General features: G+C 36.8%; 1 protein-coding gene across 1 annotated transcript; it reads left to right on the top strand.

Moving 5' to 3' along the window:
- The first annotated feature begins 1,098 nt into the window (after positions 1–1,098).
- On the top strand, positions 1,099–8,859 carry LOC149803371 (uncharacterized). Its single transcript, XM_089953083.1, has one exon. It carries the CDS (start codon positions 1,109–1,111, stop codon positions 3,122–3,124), a length of 2,016 nt encoding a protein of 671 aa, XP_089809209.1. The 5' UTR covers positions 1,099–1,108; the 3' UTR covers positions 3,125–8,859.
- Positions 8,860–22,672: the final 13,813 nt, after the last annotated feature.

The following is a 22,672-nucleotide window of genomic DNA, read 5'->3' as shown; positions in this document are numbered from 1 at the left end:
AAAGTCTGAGGGTTGCACATTGACCAGAAGCCGACTGAGCTCTTTCTGTCAAAGCGGTCACTAAGAACTATACTTCAAAAGCATAATGATGCATCGGTCGTCGGCTTGTACAAGAAGAAAGAGGATAATTGCATGGCTGTGCATGTTAAGGCGCTTGTTCATCGAAGCTAACCAATAGGTTACGATACTAGAAGCGCAGGTTCGATTCCTGCTTGGGATGAATTATAACTTCCTAACCAGTCCGATCATATGAGTAGTCTTTGCACTTACAATTATTCACTTATGTATACATGGTATCAAAATTAATGGCAATATATTTCAAATAAAAAATACATATACACTGCAATTATCACTGATGTATATTTAAATCAGCTTCATGTTTAATTTTTTTTAATTTTATTTAATCGTTCTATTTAAATATAAATAGTTTTGACTCTACATATATAATAGCAACAGAGCGAGAGAGAGAGAGAGAGAGAGAGAGAGAGAGAGAGAGAAAGAGAGAGAGAGAGATTTGAATGTCATCAGTATTGATTAGCATTCTAAATCAGTCCACCAACGGAAAAATATCTAAGGATATATCTTCAAATTTTACCTGCTGTGTATATGAAAAAGTATAAGAATAAATATCAAATCTCATAATCTTACGTATCTACATCACATCTTAAATATTATAAGTGTAGATTTACCATGGACTGATCTCAAATGCGTCTATATTAATTGTGTCAACTAATTTTGCAAACATTTTTATTTTTTGTCTCTTTGCTAACGAACCCGCATGTATTATTTTAGGTTACCTAACTAAAAAACAAAACTAAAGACACGGCGGACGAAGTAAAAGGTCCGGCTTACGCGGATACTAACCTACGAAAAATCAATCAGATAACATGTAAATAAATCCTTTTTGATAACAGTATCAGTGTACTATTTATCTTCCTTCACACCCATTAACGTCGTCTAGATACCCAACTATTTTTCGGAATGGATAAATGCAAGCCGAATTTAGACGGGGTACAAATCAATATACATATAAAATCAATATATACCCGGAAGTTTTATTACCGGCTACTCTATACACTTAAGACTTGTTAAATGGCATGCACCTAAAATGGAGACTGCGAGTGAAGATCTGATAGCTTCAAATTCAGCTTCGATTGACAATTCATCAGATTTCGTTGAATTTAGAGTGTCTGAGGATTTGAACTGTCCACTTTGTCTGAAAGTATTTAGGTCCCCACGACGACTGCCATGCTCTCATTCGTTCTGCCAAGACTGTTTACAGTCTCATATAATTAGCACCGCATCCAAAAGTGGTTCGCAAAAGGAATTCAGTTGTTCGGTATGTAAAACCGTTATTTCTGCAGAAGATAGTCCCTTGGATAAATGGGTGTATTTATTTCCCCTTAACATACTTCTTTTGTCTTTGCTGTTAAAAGCGAGGGTGAAAGCAGACTTTGCATGTGATGTTTGTCGGGCTGATAATGTCATTTCTCCTCTTGAAGATTTGTGCGTTGTATGTGAAGAGGGATTGTGCAAGAAATGCTCTAAATCTCATAGTAACCAAAGAATATCGAGGACTCACCCTATTATCAAATTTAAAGACCTGGCATGCAAGCAGGATATCATTCTTAATAACAGTTCAATGTTCAATTGCGCAGAACATCATCAGAATCATCTGGAACTTTACTGCAAAAGTCATGAGCTCCCGTTGTGTGGCACTTGCTTTAGTAATAATCATCGCACCTGTTCTGATGTGGTTCAGCTTAATAGTGAGGTACCAGACTTATCTGAAACATCCAAGCAGGTAAAAAATGTTTCAGATCGGCTGAAGAAACTGACCGATATTAACGAGACAAACCTGAGGAATATCGAATCCCGGGTAAATGATTTGACAAGTGAAATAAGGACAATAAAGGTAGCAATTAATAATGCTCTTGAAGACCTTGAGAAAAGAGTAAAGATCGATGGAGAAAGAATTTGTGAGAAAGAAAGGAAGAGATCTGAAGAAATACGCAAAGAATGCAATGCTCGGATTACTGCAATCAGGAACTCAAATGTTATTTTAGAGTGTGTGAGAGAAAATGCGACGCAATCTCAGATCCTCCTCATGTCCAGAAAAGTGAGAAGTCAACTTGACCTTTTCAAGAAACAAATGGAAGAAACGTATAAGAAGAGTGACAGTTTGGAGTTGGAGTTAGAGATCAATCCACATCTTACGTCCATTGCAAATACTCCAAGGAGTGAAATCGGAAAACTTCAAATTAAAAGAAAAGATGGTAAGAAAGATATAACTGACGGATTCAAGCCGCTGAAAGGGTGCAAGACAGAGGTCGCTTATGTCAAAGAGATCAAAGGCCTGGACTCCAAGTGTCCATGGTATTCAGGTGTGACTTATTTGCCCAACAAACACGTGATGCTAGCAGACTGCAACAACAATAGATGTTGTCTTCTGGACTCCTCGCTGAATTATGTGAACAGTTTCCATTTTAATGATTTTCCATTCAATGTATGCGTTGCTGGAGACAGTGAAATAGCTGTATCGTTACCTTGTCAAAAGAAGATACAGTTCTTGTCGGTGGGAGACGGCACAATAACAGAAACTAGAACGATTGCAACCAAGCGTCGTTGTTATGGGCTTGCAGCTGTGAGTCAAAACGAGATCATAGTATCAGGACCATGCGACGATGATAAGAAGTACTATTGGAGTGTTGTTAACCTGGATGGGAAGGAGAAATACTACTGTAAGTTTCGTGGCGACGGTTCCAAGCAAACCTATATAACTCTAAATGCCTTCAAAACCCGTCTGTTTATATCCGTATTGAAAGATGATTCTCTCCATTGTTTTGGTCTCAATGGTACAAGATATTTTACTTTTAAACATCGGAAATTATTAGAACCTCAAGGTGTTGCTGTGGACAGGGATGATAACGTGTATTTGGTGGGATCTGGATCCAGGAATATTTTACAGCTTTCTTCGGAAGGTTCCCTAATTCAGATCATAGCGCAGGAAATGGATAAGTCTTCGTTAGGAATATGTTTCGATTCGAACGGTGAAATGTTTTTGCTGACACATTTTAAAGATAGCACTGTCAGCATGTATGGGCTCAAGGATAAGCACGGTTGATGCTATAGTACTACAATAATGTATCATATATAAAAAGGGGTTGTAAATACATCACTTTGTACTAGAGGTAACGAAATATTTCGCGAGTGAAATGGTAACATTGCCTTACGCGATTCGAAATGTCTCCGCTTTACGAGTGAAATATTTCTATATATCAACTAATCAACGTCGATTTTCGTTTTATTATATACTTTTAAAGGCTATACTCCAATGATGTACTTTCGTGCCTCGTTGAATGTCGTGAGTTAATCGTAACATTGTCTGACCTTTTCACCAATGATCGAAGAAAACATCTAGGATATTCATATACATGCACATAAAAGGAAGGATGTGCGTGCAATGAAATTCACTGATAATTATATCTTGGTAAATTCATGTGCACATCTCATACTAAAAGCAAATTGACTTGTAAAAAGAAATTGTAAGGTTTATTTTTGAACGCTGTAGATAACTTTATTTTACTGAATTTGTGCTAATAATTCCATATGGGTTTCATAATGCTTTTGACACGGCTATTTTGTCCTGCCTACTTTATCCCGTGGCTGAGTTCACCGGCTATGTCCCCCTTTTTATGCTGGGTCACCCCATCGAAGTAAATCCGAGATAAAACATACTCCTCACAATGGATTAGCTCCCTCTAGAAGAAATATGAGCTGTGAGGAGTGTTAGAAAAGTCATGAGGTGTTCCGATTGTTTATATGTATATTGCACGTATTGTCTCACTCAACCAGACGCGTAAGGCGAAGATTCCATAGAGCCACGCGAGAGTCTAGTGAACGAGACAAGACTGAGCCTAAATGAATAAGCCGCATTTCTACATTGATAAAAAGAAATTCCCGTAGTTTACAATAATTTGATGATAGTTACTTTTTTTCATTTCCTACATATTACGATTGAAATTGTTTTGCCTTATTACTGACTGTTTTCCAAAGACGACTGAAACGATTTCGTTAGCACAAGTTTTATGTGCACGGAAATTGTTAACATTGTTAGATGGTAGCATCATCACAGAGCAGAGGGATCCAACACCCATTAGAACATAACAAATTCAAACTAAAATTGTTATGAATGTGAGTTGATTTATTAGAATTTTAATCCCGGGTGTATGAGTTAGGGTGGGTGGGTGACTGACTGCATTCAAACGCTAATTAGTTTGTAATGTATGGGTGTGGAGAGAGATGGAATCACTAATTAAACACTTTCTTAGTATTATATGTTAACGGTTTTAGCAATATGTTAAAATTAGAAATTTAAAACTAAATACTTTTTCGTTTGTACTCGATTTTGTAGCTGGTAATGACGTCACTAAATATGCAATATTTAAATAGGTCACGTGCCTTCTGTCATTGACGATTTGTGTATAACTATTTTCAGTTTATTTTCAGACCTCTTTATCACACCTGCAAATTGTTACATAAATGCATAATTTTTATATATTTTAGGATCTGTTCAAATTAACGATTTGGGGTTTTATCCCAGCAACACAAAAAAGTTATTTAGTGCCGAGACCAATGGAGTATAATCGAGCGAGCACAAAATTTATTGCAGAACAATGCCTGTAAAAGAGACCATCTGTCAGTATCACATAACGAGTAGCGGAGGTGTGATGAAATTGAAAGAGAATATTGTTGGATCAATAATCGTGGCGAAAATTCACCACCAATTTTTTTATAAATCTTATAAATTAGTGTCTTGTCATTTCATCAGTATACAAAAAAAAAATGAAGAAGACTACCCTATATATAAAGGATATGATGAAAGTTTTGACAAGAACGAACGAGTTTTCTCAACCTTATTTGCTGCAGTTTTACTTACATGATCTGACTGGCTCTTTTTAATCTTCTGTAAGACACACTTGAAATTTATATTTTAATCGCAGGGCTTGAAAATTCCATTCGTTTCGTTTACAAATAAGTAATTTATTACTTCAAAAAAGAAAAGATGCTTGGGTATTTTTCTAATCAAGGATTCCCTACTTAGAAGTTTTCTTCGCCGACATCATGTAATAGATGGATACAACTGTGTTGCTGTTTACATACAAGCGTATCATTTGTAATGATACATACTAATCTAATATTAATAATATTATTAATACTAATCTAATATTAAACTTAATCATTTGATGTACTCTAACATAAATTTGAGTTATATCAGCATCCTATAAACTATTTCCTACCTTTAGAAGAGAAGTGTTTCAAACGTTGTTACTGGTTACCATTAACTTTTAACATTTATGTTTTGCTGTTTAGTTAGAAATACAGCTATGGTACCAGACAATATGAACTGTTTATTGTTACCAGTGGCAAACGGGCGATTTTCCTTGGCATTCGCCTAGAGATATTATGTGTATAATTTTGTATATGATAAGTAACAATTCTAAGTCACTCACCCTGACTGGCAAAATGGGTTGGGTTTTTTAAAAATAAAAACTATGAAATGACGGATATTTTCAAACTAAAAAGCTATGTTATTTCTTGAGCATGAGTGTGTTTGAAACAGATGAATTTGAACAACTTTGAACAAAGTGGCACAGAGAAAATTATTCAAAATTTCTAATTAACTTTTTGTTTTAATATGCATAGTTGAAACTGAAATCAAAGATTGATACAGAATAGAATATACATAGTCGGGCTGTTTAATAAACTTAACTGGGCATGACTGATCAACACTAGTTTGTTGGATTCTAAATGAAACTACTTTAGTTTTAGATTAATAATAATACTATATTCTTTCTCGAATTGAAACTATAAGTCGATTTTCGCAAAAGAAATACTTCATAATACAATGAGTCGTAATATCAATGGGGATTTAAGCATTATGTGACCTTTTCCACACTGCGAAATGAACTAATTGTTAGCCCCTCACACGCTTGATTACACAAAAATATACACATGCTGAGGCTGCTGGGCTGCTAAAGGTTGGGAACACATGCGCAATGGGAAATGTCTAGAAAATGGTTCACTTGAAACAGTGTCCCCAGCAGGGAAAAGACTTTCAAAGCTTTCTCGTGTGACCATTTATATGATTGATTGTATGGTGTTTCACTGGTATTATTCCTCGTCATTTATTTTCAATCTTAATTATTTATGAGTGTGCCAAGCACAGTATATGCATACAAGTAGGTGACACTAATTTGCACGCTCATAAGTATGTTATACTCAACTCCATACCCCTACGTATGTCGTTCCTATTTGCATGTCACAAGTCTGCTGTCACAATTGTTTCTTCTTAAGTGTATTGTGCTCATTTTCAGATGGTATGACATACTCATTTACATATTTATTAACCTGTCATATTCATTTCCATACTCATTTACATATGTATTAACCTGTCATACTCATTTACATATGTATTAACCTGTCATACTCATTTCCTTACTCATTTACATATTAGCTAACTTGTCATACTCATTTCTTGGTTCATATGTATATAAATCATACCTATATGCTTACGAATAGGACATTTCTGCGATTCAATAATCATTAGGTACTAAGATAAAGAAAGATGTAAACATTGCAAGTAGCTGGATCCTCAAAACGAATTGGTGGCTTTTACGTTATTTGTTAAATACTGCACTGATAGGTATGTGAAACTTCAAAGTTTGAAGTAATATTTAAAAAAGATGTCAAGACTTATATCATCATTCTTTGAATCAATTTAATTTTATTCAACAACACTTCTACGATTGAAATCGCATCAATTTTTTTCCATACAGTTAGTGTTGTTGTTACCCTAAGTATATATATATATATATATATATATATATATATATATATATATATATATATATATATATATATATATACACACACACACACTTGGAAGTAAATGAAAATTGTGCTTATCAGACCTCCAATATGAACACATTGGGAGCCATCTTAAAAATCTTGTAATAGGTGATTCGTATAAAAAACGATTACAGTGACATATACGTTTACCTAAAGAAACAGTTCGATATTTGTTTGGTCCTAAATGAGGGCACTCTTTATCAGATCACCAATTTGATGGCCACACTGTCCATCTTGAAAATCGAGTTGAAAGTAGCCCTCTTTCAGGGATTGTCATATTTAGACGTGGTTTCGCTTAAACCCTTTTCTCTATATGTAGATGGTCCTAAAGGAAAATGATGCCCATGTGATCTGCCAATATTTGATGAATCTTGTAGCAGCTGCCTCTTGCGAATATATGACCGTATCCACATTTGTAGACTACTTTTGTCCATTCTGAAAATGTTTGCATGGCTACTTCTGATGAACAAAAAGGTTTTAACTGAAACACTATAAGAATACAAAATGTAGTCAGTTTTGAATGAAAGAGGTGTTCACTCAACCTCCAGCATGGCACAATAGCCATCTCGAAAATCTTTTGTCAAAATTTCACTTACACGGATAGTTGTATCGGCATCGTATTTTCAATTAAACTTCTTATTCAAATATTTAAATAGTTTTTAATGAATATGGTACAGATATGTCCACAAATCATCCCGTACCTAACTTTGTGGTCACGTCAGAGGTCATAGTTTGTATTTTGTATTTCGCTGACCTAAGAACACAGCGAGTCATAATATACAAATGAACTTTGGCCAGTTTTTGTATTTCGTTGCATTCCAATGAGCACGTTGATTGTTACCACTCTTATATTGATTTTAAAGTCTAAGCTCTAACTAAGGTGTTAGGCTGTACTGGCTTGTAGGCATGATAATGCACACAAGGAAGAATTGACTGTTATCATTTAACTTAGTTTTGGGGATATATCTAAATATACATTCATGATTCCACTTCAAAAACTGTGTTGTTTCTTTTTTTCTCCAAAATTATATGTTACAGAGTTCTCTAAAGTCTTAGCGTAGTTATATCTTATCTTTTTTGGAGACGTGCTCAGTTGTCTTGTATTCATGACATCAGGTTAAAGACCAAAGGCCATGAAATAAATTAGCACAGCACTTACGGGCATCTTGGGAACAGGCAACCCAAACGTAAGTCAATATTTATGTTCACAGATTTTGCATGATAGAATTTCCCAAGTATATCAGAGATAGTTTCAATACAAAGCTGCTAAAAGAACGAAACTGTCTTAACTTGGATTTCTGGAAGTTGTTTTCATCTAAAAGAGGGTCAGTCCCTTTGAGGGACTCTTGTTAACTTTAAGAGAAATCATTTCCTGTTGTTTTACTTGTGCAGGTTTTATTCTGAATATATGGTATTATAAACTCTTTGTACTGCGGGTCGTTTTACTGTGAGAAATGATTCGTATTTTCCTGAGTTTCAATTTATAATTATAAGAAATTAGAGTAATATAACAGATGTCTTCAAATATTACCTCATTTGCTTGAAAACCATGGTCTCTCGGCATGTATTATTTCATGGAATGTTTTAATATATAATGTATAATGAATAAATCTCTATACTGAGAATACGGTCTCTCGAGACAGGTTGTCTCTCATACCAGTGGCTTTCAAGACAGGTTTTACTGCAATACGTAAGGAAATTTTATTGCTTGCATCAATATTAATTTTGTTATGATAAAAGAGTTCCTGTATGAACGTTATGTGCTACGATAATTTGTTAAAGAAAATCAAGTTTCATACTTGAAAGGTTACATAATTTGTTCTGTGTTTATTCACCTTTCTGTTATTGTGTAGCTTTCACAGATTTTAGTTTTTATTTGATGCACAAAGATCCGAGCACTATTCAGAAATATTTGATTTTTAACTAGAAATAAAATAGTTCGGCTAATCATTGGTTATTTTTTTATATGATACTTTGTATAATTGTATGTACATAAACCATTGAGAAACAACGGTGCTGGCAAGCCTATAATTTTTTGTTTACCTGTACTAGTCGGACCGCTTCAGTGATCTAGTGATTAAAGCGTCCGCATAGGACGCGGGCAGTCTCGGTTCGAAACCCCGGCCGAATCATATCACTGATAAAAATGGTACTAACAGCTGCCTCGCTAGACGCTCAACTTTAAGAGGTTAGTGTTAGGACTGGTCAGCCTGGTATCAGGGTAATGTGACAGGGTGGGACATCATGTTACATGTCTGCGGCAATATACTCCATTGCTAGACACCACTATAAAATGCCACACTGCAGACATCGTAGCGATATGACTGAAACATTGTTAAAGCTCGGTTACAAATCCAAATCACACACACACACACACACGCACGCACGCACGCACACACACACACACACACACACACACACACACACACACACCTATACTAGTCATAGACCAGAATAACTTATCTGATGGCCTATCGTGAATCGTCCATAAGCAGTGAGGGATGGAATGAAACCTTACACATTCGTTTCACTGTAAACTGTGCCCCACGGACATCCAATACAGCTACGATGACATTCATCTTGAAAATCGTATCATTACAAAAATCTACTCCTGGTCGTACTAGCAGGGGGATTTCACTAGAATGTTTTTAACGTATTTAGTTGGTCTTAAATGAAAACGAATCCTCTTTTTTTATTGATTCTCCTCCTAGTTGGTCCTAAATGGAAATGGAAATGGTACCGATTGATCTTCCAACATGTCTGCCAAATGCTGTTATTATCGCTACTTCTCCTAAACACCTATTTGCGGTTTTCACCAGAAGACATTTGTTATTTGTTTCTCACGACAAGTTGAACCGAAATTAACATGGTGCCGAAATGACGTCCAATGTGGCCACCACAACAGCTAGCTTGAAAATCTTGTTATCACTTCTTCTCCTGAGCAGATAACTATATTAACATGGGGATGGCATCGTTGCAAAATTCATCCAATTTTTCCTTGGGTCTCTTTCACTAATCATCTACTAATGGTAATGATGGGGAATGAGGTGAAGAGACTACTACCGTGGGAGACAAATATTCTCGAGGAGAAACAGGAAACCAGCCAACGCTAAACTGAAGTCATATTTTGTTCTAATGATAATACTGGGTAGAGCTGCATTAGTAATCGTAGTCATGGTACTGTCACTCCAAGCCTACGATGTATCCACAGCAGGTGTAACCCAATACATTGTCTTCATGTTATCAGTCATACGTATGACTCTGAAACTGTTTCGCAACGGTAAATAAACCGTACGCTGGTGCGCCTATTTACATTGAAAGTGATCCACACGTCCCTTATCTTTTGGGGTCCCGAGTGGCCGAGTGGTCTAAAGCGCTCTCCGTTACGGATCACTGCGATCTCACCTATGTCTGCACCGGTTCGAGTCTCGGATTCAGCCAATGTGGGTATGTGAGAAAGCTTACCAGTAGCTTCTCGTGGGTCGGTGGTTCTTTCCGGGGTTTCCCGGGTTCTTCTTCCTCCACCATTAATACTGGCCGCCATGTATAGCCTATCATGTGCTGAAAAATGGCGTTAAACCCCACAACAACAATAACCATTCTCTTCTGAAGAGAGACCCCACGCTCTGATTGAAATTTATGTTCAAGCGTAATCTCCTTTGCTGACCCCTGTTTTGAAGACAATAAAAATCAGTCAAGAGATGGGTAACACTAGAGTTATCAATCATCATTTCTACCATGCTGTTCAACCTAGACTACTTAATCTGTTTGAAGACATCGTGGACGATCAACAAGTGATGAGAGTATGTGGAGATGCCGGGATGTCTGAAGAGGATATCTGAGTATAGGCCGGGTGTGAGAAGAAGTTTGAGAAGAAGAGGATCGGTTATGCAATGCCACTTGTCTTCACCAACATATAAAAAAACCTAACGGCCATTTCCAGAGCCATTCATATCTCTAGAAAAAAGGAGATACAAATCATATTTGCCAAAACTTTCTTTAATTTTCCACGTAGGTGTTGAGCATGTTTTGTGTCTTTTCCTGCAAAACACTCAAACTTAAAACCCCTTTACCTTTTCTCAAAACCCCTTTACCTTTTCTCTTGTGCCAAAATTCAACATATTTCCATCTAACTGTTTCAACTCTTGCTGTAATTAGTTCATTATTTGGTCAAGATAATCTAAATCCCTTCTGCAGACATTAACTGCATCAATATGCCTCACTATCCAATTATAATAACCAAATTAATTAATACTTACAAGGTTTGGCAATATTTAACAAACACTTGAACCCATTAAAGTTAAAGCTGGTGCTTTTTCAAGCATGTTGATCACTCGAGGGCTGATATTAGTGATGGCAACGACTGCTTTCGGTGGGCCAATTCTTGAAATCCGATTGCGATTGTCGCGAAAAGGTACGTAAACGAAACTGTATATAGGTCGCAAACGGAAAGTAAAATAATCCATTCTTCAAAATCTTCTCAAGTCCTGAAAGTATCACTTCTTACACATGGGAGGTTATGTATCTTCAGTATGTCTTGTCTGTGCAGGGCTGCAACGGGTAACCAATTTAGGACTTGATTATTAGCAGTGACAACCTCGACTGGGACTCGAGTATTCGAAATTGCAATAGTCTGTCTCCAGTCAAATTAGAAAACATCCAACTCAACCCACTTTCCCGGACTTTACGGAAAAAGTTGAATGCAGACTCTTAGAATATTTTTCAGTTCGGAATACATGCACACGTTCGTCATATTTGAAGTAAATTAGCCTTAATAACAGCAACTATATTGGAATATTACAATTGCGCGTCATTTTCAGCTGACCACAGAATACAGATCCCATTCGGATTAGTGTATCACCATTGGTTGCTAGCTCGACCAGGGTCTTATGTAGATCAGACTTCGTGAAGCGGGATGACGCAATTATTGGTCTGCAAATTAACATACTGCGCTGTTCGCATGAAAAAAATATTTAAGCTGAACATCGGTGAAGATTTCATTATTCTGCGCGAAGAATAATTGAAAAATATGTTCAGCAAAACCGTTGTCAAATTGTATGGTCCTCCAGATAGAAATCAAAGAATAAGAGCGCCAGTGGCTGCAGAAGGAAAAAAATAACTCTGGTTTAAAGAAAATAAGTACAGCATCGTGACTTTCAAATTGTTGGTTGGAGTTGTCTCCTCTTTTTGTCGAGAATTCAGGTCTACGATGTTCCCGACTCGTACCCGAGTACCTGAATAATCATTGTAGCACTTTTGTCCAACCCATATTGGCCTTTCGTATTCATCACCTGAATGGAACAAGTTTTTCAAAATCGTGTACGGTCTTGGTTGCTGTTGTTGTTGTTGTTGTTGTAGGGTTTAACGCCATTTTTCAGCACACGATAGGCTATACATGTCGGCCAGTATAAATAGTGGAGGAAGAACCCGGGAAAACCCCGGAAAGAACTACCGACCCACGAGAAGCTACTGGCAGCTTTCTCACATACCCATGTTGGCTGAATCCGAGGCTCGAACCCAAGCAGACAGAGGCGATATGGCAATGATCCACACAAACTGCAGCAATCACATGGCAATAAACCACCTCAGAGTTACGTCCCTTGCATGTAAGGTAAAAGATGTAGTTTTCTTACATTTGTATTGGGATTTTAAATATATATATATATATATATATATATATATATATATATATATATATATATATATATATATATATATATATAAACGAGCAAAAAAGACCCAGACAACAAAACAACACAAACGCTGATAACTCAGTGCAACTAGTTTTGCATGTAATGTATGCCTCTTCAGGCACAAAATGTTTCGAAAGAAACGAATGACTTCTTTATATTTAAAATAGCAATTACCTCATAGTATATGTACAGCATGTACGCTGTCAATGATATACCACGAGATGTATAAATTTTTCATTAAAAGAAAACGAGGCATGCCAAATTTCCTTTGAATGAAAAATTTATACAACGAGTAGTATAGCATTGATACAGCGTACATACTGCACATATATTTTATTTATATCACATACAGATACATATATTTGCTCTTTGAACGGAGTTATGATTTACTACAGGCAGCTGTGTATTACCGAGTGAATGAACTCCACACATCACCGAGTGTGACCGCTACAAAATGTGGTTCTATGCCTTTTGTGGCTATTAACAATCACCTTTGAATAATCATAAGTTGATTGTTTTCTTTTTTTAGTTTATATTTTTCTTCACATTGATTAAATCAATATAATACACACTTATGATTTAAACATGACAGATTGTTTTAATGGTATAAGTAGAGCACTACAAACACATGGGTAGCTACGCCATTCACATGAAAGCTTAGTCATCCACGTACCGGCGCATGAAAATTAATGTGGAATAGAAAATAAGCGAAATGACGAATCAGCAAGAGGTAACTAAAATATTTTAATATATTTACAGTTGATGTAAGTCATTATTCTGCTTAAATAATAACAGTACCACCGCCGACCTTAATCAATCTCTCTCTCTCTCTCTCTCTTTCTTTCTCTCTCTCTCTCTCTCTCTCTCATACATCTTTGGTCGATTTGACAACTTTTACCATTAATCATAAGTCCAGAGACATCCTGAGATGAAACAAACGCTCATCATTTCATAGATTTTAGCCCGTATCTTGGTACGAAGGTCCAGAGAGAGAGAGAGAGAGAGAGGAGCAGCAAAAGAGGGCGAACAGACTCTAATTGACTCACCCTCGAATAGCAAAAACAAGCCTTCCTGAAAATCGCAACAACAACAAAAATCGCAACAACAAAAAAAAGAAAGGATCGCGGTGACTAGGTGCCGAGTATGAGACTTCGCCTTCTCTGCTGCTACTATCCAAAAATTGTATCAAGACCGACTCGATATCTCGACCTTGGGTCATGTAAGTTTATTGTTATAAATCCATGCGGAGATAACTGAGCCTGACTAAATAAATTTCTAAATTTAATTATGTCCATATCTCCGCTGCACCAAGTCTGATGAATATTTCGCAGAGTACGTGTATCAACTCCGTTAAATACAGCTAAAATATTGCAGTTATCTCTGATCACTTTTAGTATTTGTGTATAATGCTGGGTTACATAAATTACATCTGTCTTTTTATGTCTACCGCTTCAAAATATTCTAGCAGGATTTGATTGCTTATCCAGCTTTACATCGTTGTATACAACTAAATTATTAATAAATCCATCAATATCATCTACAGATGGCGCTTCATTAATATCAGTAATAAATTCAATAACATCATCGTCGTTTTCATCCAACAACTTTGCGTTTTCATTAAAGTCTTTGAGTATATCGTAGCATCGCTGATTATCTACAGACGGAGCTACTAAATACAACTTGTCCCATCTGAGCCATCTCATTATCAAATTAAGCAGCAGTTGTGTTTAACAGACCCAGATGGACCTATTACAATCATTCGGACAGAATTTGGTAGCGCAGCATGATGCTTGAGCGGCTCTTGCTTTCGTGTCGCTGAGAAATCAATTACATCCATGTTGTAGAAATATAATAAATGTAAAATGCAGGACGCGTACACCCACAAGTGGACTACGAACCATCACAACAAAAGATAATAGATAAGAAGTTACATGTAAGTGTGAACGATGTGGTACAAAAACATTTAAGTTTATTTCAACAAGCGGAGTTTTTTTTTTAATTTTAAAAAAAGGTGATATTGCCGCGCAGTTAACAACGTTACCAGGAACTCCATGGGCGAAATATCCAGGAGAAAAACATCTTCAAGGATATAATTATTGTGGTCCTGGGACTCGACTTGATATCAGGCTTGATAACCAAGATCAGCCAAAACCAGGTGAATATCCAGTAAATGCTATTGATAAAGCGTGTCACGCTCATGATGTCGCTTATAAAAGTAAAAACCTACAAGATAGATATATTGCAGATGTAAAATTAATTCACGCGCTAACTTCCATAACAAATAAATCTTTCAAAGAATCATTAGTTAATTGGTTAGTAAGATCTGCAATGAAAGGTAAACCAGCATTAGGAAATTGAAAATTGCCCGAGCTGGTAATTAATCAACCGACTATTTTCACAACAGAGTCGATTTATTATAGCCCAAGAGGATACTGGAGGGGTAGAGCAGCGATTAGTAAACTCGCCGAAGCAGCAGGTGTCAAACGTGTTGCTGCTGAAAATGGTTAGCACGACAGGCAATATGGCAAATTTACCTACCACCGCCTAAAACAATACAGTACGCACATTTTGAAGTCAGCGTTCCAAATGAAGTTCATCAGGCGGATATTTTGTTTTTACCACACGATACTATCAAAATACGTAGACGTCAATTAACATAGAAATAGGCGCTAACTGTCGTTGATGTTGCAAGTAGATACATGGAAGTAGAGCCGTTATCAACAAAGACAGCAGCTTAAGTAGCTTCTGTGTTTGAACGAATATATCGACGTGGTGGTCTACGATGGCCACGGCTACTACAGGTTGATCCTGGCAAATAATTTCAAGACGCAGTATCATCGCTGATGAAGCAACATAACTTCAAAATACGAAGAGGACATACTGCAATCCATCGTGATCAGGCAAATGTGGAACGATTTAATCGAACGCTTTCTGAGCGGTTATTTGGGTTTAAGTATGCGAAGGAAATAATTCAGGACAAAATATCAAGCGAATGGGTTGCAAGATTACCAAATGTGATAACTGCATTAAACCTGAAATTACTCGTGCAACTTCTATGAAACCAATTAATGCAATCACAAAAAACATATACCCGTACAACGACGTGATTTTTCAAAAAATCCAGTATTAAGTAACGTGACTGTAAGATATTTATATGAACCCGGTGAACTAAAAGGTGGTAAAAAAAGAGCGACTGATCCTATCTGGAGTATTACGACACATAAAATTTTCAGCGTGGTAAGATCCGCGGGTAGACCTGCAATATACAGACTAGATTCAGCTGCTCCTCAGCGTGGATTTACACGTGAACAATTACAAGTAATTCCTGAAGACACACAATTACCACAGCGATCACTTAACTAGCACCTCTGCGCTGATTACATTCAAGACAGGTTAGCATCACATTTTCGCGTGTATGATCATTACTACTATCTTTTCTATAAACGGTAAATTGTCTTGGATCATTATTTGAATATCGCCACAACATTATACGATTACAACTTGCTTGCACAATTATTATTCTGCTGCTGTTTTAGCGCTATGATAAATTCAACATCGAGGTCAAAGTCTCGTTTTTTTTGTCACTATGTTTATAACCAGCTATTTTTTAACTTACTTTATCACTGTCATCGAGGACATCATCAATGGTTTCTGTAGCGTCTATGACAATTCTCCTCAGCTGAGATATTCTTCTGACTCTAGACACTTCAAGATAAACTAAATTTTGACCACTCGACACGATTATCTACAATCGAAACTCGAGTATTAGAGATGGTTAACCCCTGAGATGAGTGAATTGTCATCGCGTATCCCAATGTCCATGGAGTCTTATCCGCGCTCAGTGTATCCTCAACAACACTGATATCAACCAAAACAACATCATTTAATGTCAGATTCTGTTTCTCAGTCTGTCCTGGTATATCAATGTCGATATTATGTCGTCGTGTATCAGCTGGTCTATAACACAATGGTATACGTAGGTCTGAAAATATATCTTTATGTAACTGAAAAAATCGCTGCTGAAGTGTATCACGAACTATCGTTCTACTTGCCACTATTAAATCATTTGGTCTCCACCTTTGCAGAACATCGTTGACAGAAGTTTCTGAAATTATTTTACGCATTATTTCACATTGAATCTTATTCGGTTGTAGTCTGATTAATTTCTTAAACTCCCTTAATTCTACATCAAGAGATCTATGATCATCAGTTATCTCCTCGTAATAAGCCACAAAATGTTTTAGGCACCCGTGTGGAAATGGCCCAACAAACGGAGGCGGTTGACTATGATCTCCGCACATGACCACAGCTGTATTTTTCAATAAAAGCCAATCGAGGAACATTTTTAATGTATCTTTAGATACTGTGCATACTTCATCCCAAATGACGATCTTTGGAAAATATTTCTCGCCCATCCGATCAGGAGTCCATATGTCATCCTTGTATCGGAAAAAGCTAAGATAAGAACATGATCGTACTCCTCATTGTTTCATTTCTCTTGCGAGTCTGTGAGTAGGTGTTAAAACAACCATATCATCCGAACTCTGCCGAAATAATTCAATACCTCATGTTGTTTTACCAGAAAACTCCGGTCCGTTTTGATAGACCGTCTTGTGTCCGGATACTGGATCATACACAGATGCCGCGGACGATAATTCTGATACCTGATTATTTTTGTAATAAATATCTTTGATTTCAACATCTGCGGATTCAGAATAATTATATAACATTTTTTTGTTTTATTATCCATTTACCCCACGATGCATCATGAGCAGTATATTGAGTCAGTAGTTCTGTATATTTGTTTTCGATGTAGAATAAAGACGGAGAATCGGCGACTTTCTAGTCAGTCGGACTGAAGTTTACAGGGAAAGTAAAATGTTTTCTTCAGTAATCTTTTACACAATTTTATTATATCACATAGTTGAGAAATATAATGTAAAGATAAATTATATACTGTATAATGAACTACAAAAATATCAACGATATTATTTCAGCTATTAAAAAATTAGAAAAAGACGGCATAACTATATCTGATGAACTAAATCCTGAAAAAATTATTTATGATTTTGAAACATTACAAGAACGTAAGTGGGAAGGGGGATACACATTGCCATCAGAATACAGGCTCGTAAAGCAAATTCAAACGTGGCGGTTTCAGTCGCTGGCCACAGTAAATGAAAGTTAAGTGAGGGAATTCGTCCCTCTTTCTCTCGCAATAGAAAAGATTAGATCAGAACTGTCTCGTGAATATGAGGCAAAAAAAGACAATCAATACTCGCATAAGACAATTAAGAAAAATTATGTCAGAAACTGTCGGTGGTAATGAAAATGAAAGTTAAACTCATTCGTGAAAATGAAAGTGAAAGTATGTCAGATTTTAGTCTTTCTCTCACTGATTTTGTCGATTTGTCAGTTAAAAAATATCCACCCTTTTGATTTTAGCAAGAATAAAATCAGGGAGATAAAAATCAAGGACGGGGATTATTATTTTTTACTGTTTTTAATGTGTATCACAAGTCAGTGGCATTTTTCAGGTAAGTACTTGTTCCCTTGACCCTGTCTTTGATAAGGGGAGACAACACTCTACGATTAAACGACCTCGAAAATCGTTGATTTTTAAGATTAAAAGTCATTAAGAATTCACATATAAATTAAGACTTAAAACCTCTCCACGAAGGTCAAGCAAGTTGCCGGACTGGTCAGTTAGTCTGAAATTTATTCTTGATAATAGCGGATGATGACATCGTAGATAGACCGGGTTAACTGGTTCTTGCAGAATCAGATATCAGGTGGGAATTGCGGTGTAAAAGTATACAAGATATATCCGTGCTGTGCTTGATTTAATATTTCTGTGTTTGTCTGATAGCTGCCATAAATTACGTCATATACAAAATTGACCGCGATCATTGAGGTTATATTTACAATTCCCGGCGAAATATGACAGCATTGTCCGTGTTGTCCATTGTTGTATCTGAGAATACTTGCCGGCGGCAATGTTTTTCTCCATTGTTCAAGTATTTTAGGAAAAACTCATCAATGATATTATTGACTGATTTTTTTAGTTCGTCTGGGTTATACCCGAAAATTTAAATGTAGGTAGATCTGATTCATTTACTGAATAATATTTGTGAAATTCTAGCTTGGGTTTTTCTTCTGACTTAACTACAGTTTTCACAAGACTTTCGTGAACAAATTTAAAATGAGATAAAAGTTGATTAGATAATTCTATCTGTTTTATGATTTCTTTCCTTGGCGATGACAAATCAAGAAGATATTCTGTAAAACTCTGTCGTATTTGTTCTTGATATTGTTTTTGGTTTTCTATAATTTCACCGAGTAAAGTGTTTAAACATGGTATAACACTTACCGCTCTATTGGTGCTATCATCAGTGGTAAAATAACTGTACTCCCAATATAAATCCTTCCCCATGAACAATAATTTACTGTTACCACCAGAATCATTAATTATTGCTTTATAATAAGTTTTTATGTAATATTCTGGAACAGTTCTCCAGTACGAGCGTTTGTCCGAAGTAAAATCAGCTTCGGTTGGTTCAGGTATTGGAGGTGGTGCCTCTGGGGAAACTTCAAGCCATCTTAACACTGATGTGATCGATGACTGATATCCGTAATCCGGAAAATGTATCTCTATCGCAGCGGACAGTGTTGGTTCATGGACTGTTACGGCTATCTTGGATTCTTTCTCTGTGAAATTCTTTATTAAACGTTGAAATTCATCACTGATCTGTTCGATCTGATAACTCCCCGTGGGTGTTCCGATGACCTGCCAGTCAGGTGTTCCATCTGGTTTATTTTTATTTGTAAATACCAACGAATTATGTGACTGCATTCCGCCGAATGATCTTGACCGGATATTGGGCCAACTGTAGTATACTTGCAACTGCGAAAGAGCGATTTCTTTTACTGGAATCGCGGTTGGAAAAGTAATACCAAATTCAGGGTTGGTTGAGCTTACTGATATCGTCGTGGTTCTCGACCGACTTGTATTTGCGGCTATCTGTTGAAGTAATTCTGTCGTTATTTAAACTCCTATTTTTCAAATCATGGTAATCTAAATCAATTACTTCATTATATGTCTTAACCATTATATCAAATTCAGAATTTAATATTGTCGTATCGTCAAGGCTTGACGATATCAGCGACGTCAATTTAGAATATGCTGTTGTTGCCGTGTGTAATTTTACAGTATAATCATGCAATTTTGTACTCGTGCACGTGGATATCTTTTTCGCGATAATATTAAAAAACCCATCAATTGTTGCTGATGATGAAACACATATCGTTGCTACTGCTACCGTTAATGGTATTAGCACTTATAACACTACGCCGATGGACGCAACGAGTGTAGATACCGAGTATACAACAACATCGATGGCAACTACACGTCTTCGATATGTTTTTATTTCGTTGTATACTTGTCCACGATGGTTTTTAGCGCTGTTTGCCATTCACGTACTTGATCATATCTAAATTTTGAACGTCCATTATACAGTAACCAATTGGGGCGTTTCATCAACAAATTCCAGACACCACCAGTAAGATGTTGCGGTTAATTTCTTATCAGCTGCTTCCAGTATAAACGTTTCTTCGTCGTTGCTATTTAACACAACAGACACAACCCCGAAAAACTTATCGGTTGATTGCCGTCAGAGATATGTAGTGTATATACTAAATTTTGCAGCGCTGATCACAGACAACCTGTACACACCAGTGACTTCCGCAATATGTTTGATAGTATTATTCTGCTGTGACCATGTTGAGAATCCTGATGACACTGATTATACCACATTGATGATCTGTTTGTGGGGAATTTTAATCAGATTAATTTTGGTAACGATATCAGGAATTCCACTTATGACATCTTCTAGTGTTTTTTTTTTTTAATCATTTCAATATTCACCTTGACATCAGAGAGTTTCACGTCAGCGGTCAACGGTGTGCCAAAGAAATAATCTGCGATTTATTACATTTTCTAAAGTTTCTACGGAGATTTGTAAACGCACTTACGTGAACATCATACTCGGCCCGCAACGTGGATAATTTGCCATCAACGGTGCTGTAGTTAACGTCTACATATTTTTTTTCTTGCGGCATCTTCGTCGGATGTTGGATCTCTTAACGCGACTATTTTATTTCCATTCATGCTGAGTTCACCTGTCATTGTGTCGCCGGTATTCTTCAAACGATTAGCAACGCTTCTTTAAATTTCATCTCTGATGGTTATAAACGATATATTTGAGTTTCTGATTCTACCGCCGTCAGTAAACACATGGATGTTATCCGTGGTAGCACCCAGAACTCTACGATCTATATCATTCCATTTGATATTACTTGTTTTCAAAACGTCGTATTTATCCTGAAAAACAACAACCTCATCTCGGTCAACCCCAGAGAGGTTCATGGTATCAGTGAATTCGTCTTTAGTTGCGTGATTTGACAAATCTATTTCGACGAACAATTTTTTTTTACTCTTAGTAGTATCACCGTGGGATCTTCCGTAAATATCTACCATTATTCTTTTCTTTTTAGTCTAAATCAATGATTTCTCAAACTGTTGACTTGTATAATTAGATGCGACTTTGTGAGGTGGCAACGGTGGCGTCGCTGATACAGCGTCAAGTACATCAGTTGCTTCACTGCCGCATATTGGTCGATCGGTTAATATTTGTGTTGGTAGCGTTGAGTACCAGGTTGGCACTCTGTGTCCGACTTTGTACTCAGAGACATAGTGCATTAATTCCTGCGGTGGAGCTAACCCGTACGAGTCAAAATAAACAATTCCAGGGGGATCAATCACGTATGCTACCCAATGAGTTACTGCGCCTGTACTATTATCGAGATGAATAATACCCTTCTCGGTGTGGTTTGGTCGTTGCGGTAACTGATCGCATATAAAAACACCTCTAAAAAATTATTTTTAGTTGCTTTGCAGCATCAAGTAAGTCAAAATTTGACATCGGCGAAATTAACACATTGTTCCTGGAAGTCTCAGACCCTTTCCTCGATTCTGAGTTCCTGGAAGCCTTAAGCCCTTTCCCTTTAATGCCGTTCCAGCATCGGTTCCAATAGCACCTAACGCGGCCACTTTTGCAACGGCTGGGGCTGCAGCGGCTATCAGCGCTGGTATTGCCGGAAGAAGTGGAAATATCCCTGGTACTTGTGGAAAGTTTAAGTCGTATAGCCCATTTCATACCGAATTTAACCGAGTTGCTCCGTAATTATCCGAATAACCTCCCGAGTTACTGTATGCTCCAGCCAATCAAGCGCTGGTGGGTACATGTACATAACAAAATGGCGTCCATTGTTCTTTAGAAATATTTCAGAAATAAAATTAATTAAATGACTGAAATTTATATATAAATTATCCACAGACTTTCAAAAACAAATCTGATAAACTGATATGAAACGCATTTTATTATAGTGACGTTTCGGATGCACAGAAATAGTTTGAACAACTTGCTCTTTGATTGTTAGGATTAAATTTGTTTACTTCGACACCGTTTCCTTACTTACATGTACATGTCCAAATGTAAACAGCTCAAAGCTACTCTCTCGTATGGGTTTGAAATCCGCCCTGTTTTCCAGAAAATAAGACAGGATGGTTCCAATATTAAATTTCGTCAATATATGCGCAGCATCGCTGTTGAACATGCATTTTTCAACTCGATAAACGATGTTGAAGTAGTTACAGAAGTTGATGCTAATGCTGTAGCGTCCGCCATATTTTGCCCACAACCTATCGAATGTCTATTACGGTCAGCTGACCACCCGCCACGTGATAAAAATACCGAGCAAATTACGAAGTTCACCGAAGTCTGCATGAAATGGGCTCTGCCGGTTTTGGATTGTGTGGCTTTATTAAGATGTTTAAACTTCGCGCTGTCAACGACAGTTTATTTTCACCGCCTGTGATTTCATTGTGTTTTAACGTTATTGTGACTTCCGTTTATTTCATTGACGCGGATTGTAGTTTTTTTAATCTGACCAGGAGTCAGACTGACACTAACATGATGGTATGATGACATTTATAAAATACTCGTGTT

This window comes from Sinohyriopsis cumingii, chromosome 3 (genome assembly GCF_028554795.1).
Source record: "Sinohyriopsis cumingii isolate HCF-2022 chromosome 3, ASM2855479v2, whole genome shotgun sequence".
In the NCBI taxonomy this organism is placed as follows: Eukaryota; Metazoa; Mollusca; class Bivalvia; order Unionida; family Unionidae; genus Sinohyriopsis; species Sinohyriopsis cumingii.
The sequence above is the reverse complement of the archived record's forward strand: the minus strand, read 5'-3'. Positions and strand labels throughout refer to the sequence as shown.